The 9,332-nt window shown below is 39.1% G+C and overlaps 1 protein-coding gene across 4 annotated transcripts; it reads left to right on the forward strand.

The window, feature by feature from the left end:
* The first annotated feature begins 3,320 nt into the window (after positions 1–3,320).
* On the forward strand, positions 3,321–8,832 carry odad1 (outer dynein arm docking complex subunit 1). Of its 4 annotated transcripts, none has more exons than XM_004548585.5 (15): positions 3,321–3,453; positions 3,933–4,001; positions 4,089–4,185; positions 4,269–4,458; positions 4,539–4,664; positions 4,751–4,864; positions 5,003–5,070; positions 5,158–5,345; positions 6,619–6,753; positions 6,914–6,996; positions 7,278–7,446; positions 7,677–7,840; positions 7,923–8,008; positions 8,468–8,567; positions 8,684–8,832. In XM_004548585.5, exons 2-15 carry the CDS (start codon positions 3,935–3,937, stop codon positions 8,792–8,794), a joined length of 1,698 nt encoding a protein of 565 aa, XP_004548642.1. In that variant the 5' UTR covers positions 3,321–3,453; positions 3,933–3,934; the 3' UTR covers positions 8,795–8,832. The 4 variants fall into 4 exon arrangements, with proteins under 4 accessions (XP_004548642.1, XP_076740205.1, XP_076740204.1 ...); XM_076884090.1 differs by having other exon boundaries at positions 4,092–4,185; XM_076884089.1 differs by lacking the exon at positions 3,321–3,453 and having other exon boundaries at positions 3,915–4,001; positions 4,092–4,185.
* The last annotated feature ends 500 nt before the right edge of the window (positions 8,833–9,332 follow it).

A 9,332-nucleotide genomic window follows, 5' to 3' on the forward strand; every position in this document is an offset into this window, starting at 1 on the left:
TTCTTTGTGATATGAACACATGTGAAACAAATGATCATTTAGCCATTTATTTTTAGCTCAAAATGACAACATTAACACAATAAAACAGGTCTCTTTCTTAAACAGAAGCCTGTCATGCTTAACTTTTGAGAATATAAGTAAATCTTTCTTTAAAAGAACTCTGTCCTGCTTAACTTAAAATAATAGAAAACAATAGAAAGAAAAATATTCTTGTAACAGTGCACATTTAGTGCATTTAGTACAATTGGCTTCAGTTGAGGTATTATTTCAGCTTTTCTAATGCTAATCAGCTGCTCCTGTTTGTAAACCCGCTTGTTCCCATGATTACGCATCATAACTCATCATCATTATTCATCTATGTATTACTTTTATGTATTAGTCATCAATTTGTTGTAATCATCCATCCTTGCAGTTGTTTATTACACAAAATAAGTTATATTATCACACTTCTGGCCACATAGCGCTGATATTCACTGCACATGCCCATATTAACTTTTTCCAGCCAGGTGTTTTCCTTTTCCCATTCTTCCCTTTCTCTGAGGGGAACACACATTGCTGCTCTAACGCTGGGCTCACACTGTGCGGTTTTAGGCCCATTTTGAGCCGATTTTTGAGTGATCGGACCGATTTTGGCCTTCATCGTGCATTGTGTAGTATACGTGGGGTGACGAGAAACGATTAACACCTCACGACCAGCTCCGCTCGTGAGGGTGTCACCACAGGCGCTCACACTGCTCGCGCGCAAACACGTAAACGTCGGTGAAAAAGACGGAGCAGCACGGCTGTGCAGCGTGTGATCTGGACACAAGTGATGGAGGCACAACTTGTAGAACTTTGGAAAGCTCATCCGAGCCTTTTCGATGTGGCATCACAAAAATTATCATGACCACAACAACCGTGAAAATAGTTGGATTTACACTGCTGCTCAATCACAGCTGCCTGATCAGTGTTTTTCATTAGCAATTTAGCAAAGTTGATGGTGGTGGTGTGTCTGTGTGAGTGAAAGACAGAGAGAGCGAGCGACAGATTTTCTGTTATAACCTTCATTTTATGGAGACACAGTGTGAGCACTCAGGTCAGGCATCAGAGCATCGGGCGGAATAGTGTGAGACCCTGCACGTGACCTACCAACTTCTAACCCCTGTGAGTCAATCGTGCAGTTTGAGCAGGAGCTGAATATCGCGACTGAAAAAATCGCACAGTGTCTGCCCAGCATTAGGTGTACTGTCATCCGAGACTTGCACCGCAGTGTCGGCGTTTGTTTCCCTGTTGGTCATGCTTCTTGTTGTGGTCATCTGTTGTCTTCCGGTATTTTCTCTGTAAGCGACCTTTCCTCGACCAATGAGATGAGCAGTAATCTGAATTGTTATACTCGAATTGTCATAAGTGTGCTGTCAGCTCATTGGTCACAAAGCAGGAGAGGGGCTGGGAATTATGTTTTCAAACAAAGCTTAATTCCATTAACATTTATAGACTACTTTTGATTCTCACTGTATTATGGGACAAAGTGCGTCCCTTATTAGCTCAATACGGGACGTGTACTTTTGTTTCTAAATACGGGACGATTCCGTATTTTAAGGGACGGTTGGCAACCCTACACACTTCTGATAATCAGCTGTCGTTTATTCAGCTGTGTAAAAACTATAACTTTAATCTCAGCCAAACCGATTTACTCAGGAACAAATAAAATACTAAAAAAAAAGCCAAACAATAACATTTTTAATTTATCTAAGTGACTCATATATATTTAACCTGAGTCGCGAAAGACGGCGGTGGGTTTGAAAACAATTTGCCGGGAGTCCGGTGTTCTCACGGCGCTAGTGACCTAGCCCCCGGCTAGCTATCGAGCTAGTGGGTAACAGACGTCTCCGAAAACGTCGGAGCGCTTTTGAAAATATGTGGTGTCCTGATAAACTGAGCAGATATTTGAGGTTTACACAGCTACATTCTCGCCTGAAAATATGTTAAACGTTTATTTTGTGACCCAGAAAGAATAATAAGAGTAATATTAAAACTAACTAGCTACCGCCATTGTTGGAAACTAAGCTGGGCCGCGCTATGAATTCTGGGACACAGCTGCTTCTTCTTCTTCGGGGTTTAACGGCAGCTGGCATCCTTGTACATGCTGTGCTGCCATCTTCTGTTTCAGTCCGTTATTACACTCTTAAATCCTGCTATTATTCCTGCGTCTTTTGCGATCTTACAAAGCTTCAAACGACACGTCGACTATTAAATCAGTCGTCGACGATTTTGATAGTCGACGTAATCGTGACTAGTCGACAAATCGTGGCAGCCCTAATAAGCATATAAGCATTTTTTCTCAATGTAACAAATACATCATATAACACAAGAGTACAGTGTGCATAGATACAGTAGTAGCATGTAATATTTTACTAGTTGTTACAAAAATATATTCATACTTGATTTAAAACGTTTTTTTTAAAAAAGAATTATCTTTCAGGATTGTTGTTTCACTTATCCTTTTGAGAGTCACAGCATTAAGTGAATAAAAATGCAATGAAACAATGTTCTGTGTAATGTTTTGTTAATTTAAGGTATGACTTGTGTTGTGACTTATGTTATAAGGTTATGCCTCAGAGTAATACACGCGGCATTAGTGGAATCTTATTATTGTTTTTATGAGTTTAATTTTTTAAACTGGTAAACATGGAGTTATAACCTTGCTTTTTTGTATTGCGTTTTTCTTGTTTGTACCAGAACCGGCAAGCTGTCAGATTAATGACTAGAGTGTGAACTACAATATTCAACTTTTAAATAATACTTATGTTGGGGTCAAGAATAGAACTGAAAATGCAGTACAAGATCATAAAACTTAAGTATTGTATATTACTAAATATACTACGGAAATCAGAGGGGTAAATATATGCAAAATGCAAATTCTAGGAGTTTTTCTGTGTACTTGGTGATCAGAGCAATAGTTGTTATAGGGAAGTTCTTGGCTGGGGGACAGAGTAAGCACCATAATACACAAATACAAAGTATGTTAATAATTTTAAAAACGTATATACTTTTGTGTGTGTGTGTGTGTGTGTGTGTGTGTGTGTGTGTGTGTGTGTGTGTGTGTGTGTGTGTGTGTGTGTGAAGAAAATCCACAATTATATATTGTTTAAATAATTTAATCACAGCTGCTTTCAAGAGTGTTTCTTTTATATATTTATATATATATATATATATAAAATATATATATGAATACATTTCTCTAAATTTGTAGATTTCATAAAACCCACAACCACTATTGAATAAGAATGAAAGAATTGTTTAATCGTGTGTTTAATTTTGTAATAAATGATAAACTCATTGGTGAGAGCCTGCTGTCTGAAAGACTAAGCCCAGGGACTGTTTGTCCCAAAACACCTAGCAACGGTTGCTAACAACTCAGGCCTCTGTTACGGAAGGTGGTGAAGGGCTCGGTGGCCCTCATCGTTACAACAGGTAAGATAAGATGGTATTTGTCATTAATAACATAACACTCTTCTCGCGTAGCATTCGGGGGCAAGCTAACAATTTCTAAACTCAACATATTATATATATTACACAACAGCTGGCATGAAACACGCAGGTGTTTTTGGTAACCTGTTAACTTAGCTTAACTTAGTTACAGAAAACTACAGCAAGAGTTATGAAGATATATTTATTGTTTATTGTAAACGCACTGTAACTGTGTCATTCAAAGTGCACAAACCACATGATATAAAAAACAGTAAATAAATAATTGGGGAAAAAATGACTGATATGTCTCTAAGATTTAGGCTAAAGCTGCTTAAAGTTTTGACTTATTTGAACAAATATTCAGCGTCTAAGTTTAAAAGCAGAATATGAAACTAAACAGCAAGGGGAGAAGATGTAATATAATAATAAATGTAATGCTTTTTCCTCAAATAATTAGTCAGGGATGTTCATGTTCATTGTAGCCATGCCTCGAGGAAGATCAGCCGCAAGCGCACGCTCAGATAACAGTGAGGTTGATGTTGATGGAGCAGGTAAGGTTTTCTGTGTTGGTATTATTAACTGTTCTTATTTCGATTGAAACAGCTGTAACATCATGTGCACATGATATTGTTCTTAAGTAGAAGAGATCGCCAAATTGCAGAGACAGTTCAGGATCATGGAAGGAGATCTGCAGGCCTACAACATGCAGACCCGGAAACAGATCCGCAAACAACAGTGAGTAAAAGCTACACCTATACAACATAGTTAGGAGTCTGTGTATTTTTTTCTCTTCAGTCTCTTGTGTCATGTGGATAAAGGCAGGAGATAGAGGTGCTGCAGAAGGAGCAGGAGGAACTGCAACGAAACCTCGGTGCCTGTAACAGCTTGGCCCGTCAACAGCAGGAAAACAAGGACATCCAGACTATTCAGGTCCTGCTTGAGCAGAGAGAAATGCTGGAAGAGGAGCTGCAGAAAGGCAAAAAATGCCAGCAAGAGCTGAAGAAGGAGGTTAATTATGAGCTTTCATATTATTTGATACTTCCTCGTATTGTTTCATGCTTACCACGATTTTTATGTGCTGTTTTTAGATCTCCAGCATGGAGTCGAAGCTAGCAGAGTTGAGAAATGGAGCTGTTAGTAATAGTAACGCTCAAAGTTCCCCAGAACAGCGAATCCAAAAGTCCATACGCACTATGGAATACAAACTGAACAGAGTGAGTCACGAAGCACGCTACAGCCAAATACCCAGAAAAATGAACTAAATGTTAAATATCATGAAATTCATGTGTTCTTTGTCAAGGCCTTGACTCGCTTAAATGAGCAGTTGACCAAAAACAGCCAAGTGAGAGAGGAGCTGCATACTCTTTATATTGAGCGTGTTCGTTTTCAGCAACTACACAACAGGCTAAGCAAGGTCAGAGGTCACATCACATTTAATATGATCTGGAGGCAAATATTTTTGTTATTTGGCATTTATTTACTTGGGTTTCATTACATTTAAATAGCAGGTGCAAACTGAAAACATGTCTCCACATGAACATTTGTGTTATAGGAACTGCAGGAAGTACGCAAGAAAATTGGAGAAGTAATCAACCAGTCCTCTGCTGCTTATGACACAAGGTGAGATTTGAGATTCAGTTTCTATTAAGGGCAAAAAAATGTCCGCATGTTATTCAGTTCAAGCACTAATTGTTATCTGCACCTTAGGGTGGAGGCTCACTCCAAGGCAACAATGATAAAAGAGAAGGCACTGAAGGACCGTGACCAGTACAGCACTGAGTTGAAGGAGCTGGAGAGGGTTATTGCGCATGAGTCCACCCTGAAAACGTTCATGATCGTCAAGTGCAGTGATGCAGGCAGGCAGGACGACGAGCATGAAATGGGACCTGGACAATGTAAGAGGCAACCAGTGTGTTGTAGCTGCTATGTCTGTTTATATTAATGATATTAATCAAGTTATTCAATGAAATTCAGTTTTATTTATATATTGCCAAACCACAATAGCAGTTGCCTCAAGGTTCTTATTATTGTAAGTTAAAGAACTATCAATAATACATGTTATGTATGTTGTGACAGAGTTGATGATAATAATAGAACTAGACCACTTTACACTTATGCTTAACAAGTTTTCAGACAAAGATTAATAATGTACAGTACAGTGCTGTATGTAACCCAGTCTACATGTAGCTAAAATGTAAGCGTAACACAGTGTCATTCTCACAAAGGATACAAGAAAGCTTTATGGTAGTTTGTACTGAAGTAATCTGGGAAACAGAAGAGTAGAGGGGAAATAAACTCACAGGAATGTAACCAGAAGTGACCAGAAATTACAAAACAACACAGGAATTGGCTTGAACCATAAACACACCAAAAAAAAAAACCATGAGAAGCCAACTGAGATATACATTTAAGCTGCCTTTTTTTTATTATTAAGTTGGAAACTGTGCTCTAGCAACATTACAGATGGTACTTAAATATGAATATTAAGAATGTTTCAAATGATAAAGTACACTATACAGTCTTAAGTACTGGGACACCTACACATTACATCTATAGGAGCTGCTTAGCAATGGAAACCCATGCCATGAAACTCCCGGTGCACAGTTTTTGTGCTGATGTTAAGAGAAGGGTTGAAGCTTCCTGAGCATTACTGGGGATTAATGACTTTTATACAGTAATTTCCACAGGTATATTTTATATAGAACACCTAAATTCAAAGATGAATCAGTGTGGCCTATTGCTTTTGTCCAAATGGTGTATGTTTATGTGGTCTTCTCCATCTCCATGGCTATGACCTGTAAATTGCCAAATCCTTTTCAGTGTTTCTTTTGGTCCCCAAAATTAAAATTTTCCTGCAGCAAAACTATTAACAAATTGTTAAATGTTAATATAGAATAACATATTTAAAAGTGCAGCAACAAAGCAGAAAATTCAGTAAAACAAGTTTGCTGTTGGCTTAGAAACCAGTAAAAATGGGAAGGCACAGTCAGTCTTGCCAGCGTGTCCCTGGCTGCTTTAATATAGATCTCAAAAGGATCGCTGTTGCATTTCTGGTTAGTGACTTAACTGTTCAATTGGAAAAGAAGACTGTGTGTAAATTTCTTGGGGACATTTGGAACAAGTTTGGTCCAGACTGACAAGGTGGGGGATGGGCTTTGTGTTTCATAGCTTTGGAGCCGAAAGAGCAGTCCAGGATGGACTCTGGAGAAGAGTCACTGGATGCTCTAGAGGAGGCGTTTGAAAGGATTCGGATTGCTACAGGGGAGGAGAACCTGGACCAGCTGGTCACCAGGTACATTCAGGGTAAGTCTAACAAACCAGCTTTTTATCTCTGTGTTTTTTGTTTTTACTTTAGCTTACATTGTCTACATACAGTAAAATTCAATGTATGTAAGATCCCACTTGGAAAACAGGGATAATTGGACTTGGTGTCTCACTGCTGTGTTGCTGTTTTGCTCTTCAGTTGAAGACCGGAACTTTGCACTTTTCAATTTTGTTAATGAGCAAACCAATGAGGCTGAGGCACTGAAGGAAGAAATTAGCAAGGTAAGTGTGTTTTTCCCCCTTTAAATCACAAAAATGACATATTGTTTCCCAGTGCAGTTATGCAGTGTGCACACACTTTTGTTATACAATTTACAAATAAGCCAAAAATAACAACAACAACAAAAAACTCTGAAAGACGAAGAAATATTAGGAAATTAGATCAAAGCTAATGATTAAGTTTAGGAAGTGTCAGGGTGTGCTGGGTGGGGAGGTTTGTTCATTTATGTTTTTAACGTGCACTGTATATATGTCTGTTTGTGCTGGAATTTGCCTCTCGGCAGATCAAACAAGACATGGAGCAGTTTCGGGTTAAAGGTTTACAGCAGGAACGACAGCACCAATCTTTGTTACAAGATATTGATGAGCAACTAGAGGGAGTTTTATCTCAAAGAAAGGCCAACGAGAACCGAGCCAGCATCATAAGCGAGATCCTGGACAAGACTAAAACAGGTTGATTTATTTTGCATATTTTGTTATCATTACAACTAGTAATTTCTCATAACTCCATACATCCTTAAGGCTTTTTTTGCAGTGAAGGTCCCAATAATCATGAAAATTATCAAAGCTCTCAAGCAATCACAAGCAAAAACAAAAAGCTAAAACATGCTACTGCTGTCACCTGGATATTTATTAAAAAAAAAACAAATTAAACAGTTCATGGTTTCTCTTCCTTATCGCAGGTGTAAACAACATCTTCACTAAAGTAGAGTGCGACCGCTCAGCGATAGAAGATATGCTGGGCTCCTCCAGTGGGATCACTGAGAACAACATAATGTCCTACCTCAGCTTAGTGGAGCAGAAGACCAACGAACTGCTCACTGTGCAGGCTTTCCTCAGTACTAAAGTAATCAGGCTGGCCTTTTAACATATGTATATATTGTTTTCTTTCCTGTGATACAAAGATTCTGCATTTAAAACTCTTACAGGATCTAGAAGACCCAGCAGGCTTCCCTTTGGGTCAGAATCCAAAACTACTTCAGCAGAATATCAGCATCCAACCTGCAGTCAACAGGTCAGCTGTTTATCTGTTCATTTTGAAAACTGTGTATTTCTCCTTCTTCCTCCTCCTCTCTTTCAGCTTCTCCATTTAGGAGAAGCAGATCAACTGCTTCCTTCTCACTCTATCCCTAGCATCCTCCTTGGGCACACCAACCCATCTCAACATCCACAAATCCTCTCTGTGGTCTTCCTCCTCCCTGGCAGATCCATGTTTAGTACCCTTTTTCCAGTATATTCACTATCCCTCCTGTCCATCCTGGTCACTCCCATTGAAGACCTTGACATCTTCGGCTCTTGCGCCTCCTATCTTTTTATCAGTGCAACCATCTCCAAACCATACATCAAAGCAGGTCTCTCTGCTGTCTTGTAAATCTTTCCTTTTACTTTTGCTGTAGTCCTTGGGTCAGAACTGTGTATTTGCAAATAAATAAATGCAACGCATTGGGTTGATGAATGTGTGCATCTAACTTAGATCCATTAGCGTGGCGTATAATGCAGAAGAGTCTCCTGTTACTGATGAAGAAGAACGGCCACTCTCACAAGGGGAACTTCGCCAAAGGATAATGAAGGGAGTGAGTGCAGTAATAAGTCCCAGATGTACCCCAACATGATAATTTGGGATATATGCACTGGTCAGTTTTTGAAGCTCATCTGGGGGTTTTTTGGGGGGGGATTTTTTGATTTCCAGGTTCTGGAGAAAGAGTTCTGCACGACAGACAGCAACAAGACCATCAAAGATCAGTCTGCAGTTCAGAGTCAGATCACACCCACCGGAAGAGGCAGTAATCTGAAACACTGACCCCACCAGTCCAGTAAAGATGCACATTTTAAAAACAGGATCATTGTCATTTACTGTACAGATCAGCGAAGGCCGTGATAGCTGATGGAACCAGCTACCACATGTAACATTTCAAAGCCTAATTATGTTGTATGTTTGTCATCTTTTATGATGAATCATTGGCATGGTCTGCTGTATTGTACGTAGCTCTGATTTGCTTAGGCGGGACTAATTAGCTTAGGAGCTATAAAGTCTCTAGTAACCAGCTGTCCTTTTGATGTGTTACTTGCCATCTGGCTTTGACTATACAATCCAGTTCCAGCACAGCCCTCCCTCCCTGGCAGCGCTTTATTACATGATACTTGCTGCCATGCTCAGACAAAAAGGTTGGGGGCAGCAGAACCTTTTGTAATTCTAATTGACATGCTGAGAATAAAAAAGGTGATTTTTTAGGACCTTTTAAGGCTCTATGTACTTTGGGATTTTAAATACATTCTTTTGAACAGAATAACAATGTTTATTTTCAGATATTATTTTGTTTATTTTACAAATGATGATC

The sequence above is a fragment of the Maylandia zebra genome, linkage group LG5 (genome assembly GCF_041146795.1).
Source record: "Maylandia zebra isolate NMK-2024a linkage group LG5, Mzebra_GT3a, whole genome shotgun sequence".
Lineage (NCBI taxonomy): Eukaryota > Metazoa > Chordata > Actinopteri > Cichliformes > Cichlidae > Maylandia > Maylandia zebra.

Coding starts and splice junctions, on each gene's coding strand:
- odad1 (XM_004548584.5), top strand. CDS start 3,920: ATGTTCATTGTAGCCATGCCTCGAGGAAGATCAGCCGCAAGCGCACGC. Junction 6,754..6,913: donor GGTCACCAGGTACATTCAGG/GTAAGTCTAACA, acceptor TTTGCTCTTCAG/TTGAAGACCGGAACTTTGCA. Junction 7,447..7,676: donor CCTGGACAAGACTAAAACAG/GTTGATTTATTT, acceptor TCCTTATCGCAG/GTGTAAACAACATCTTCACT.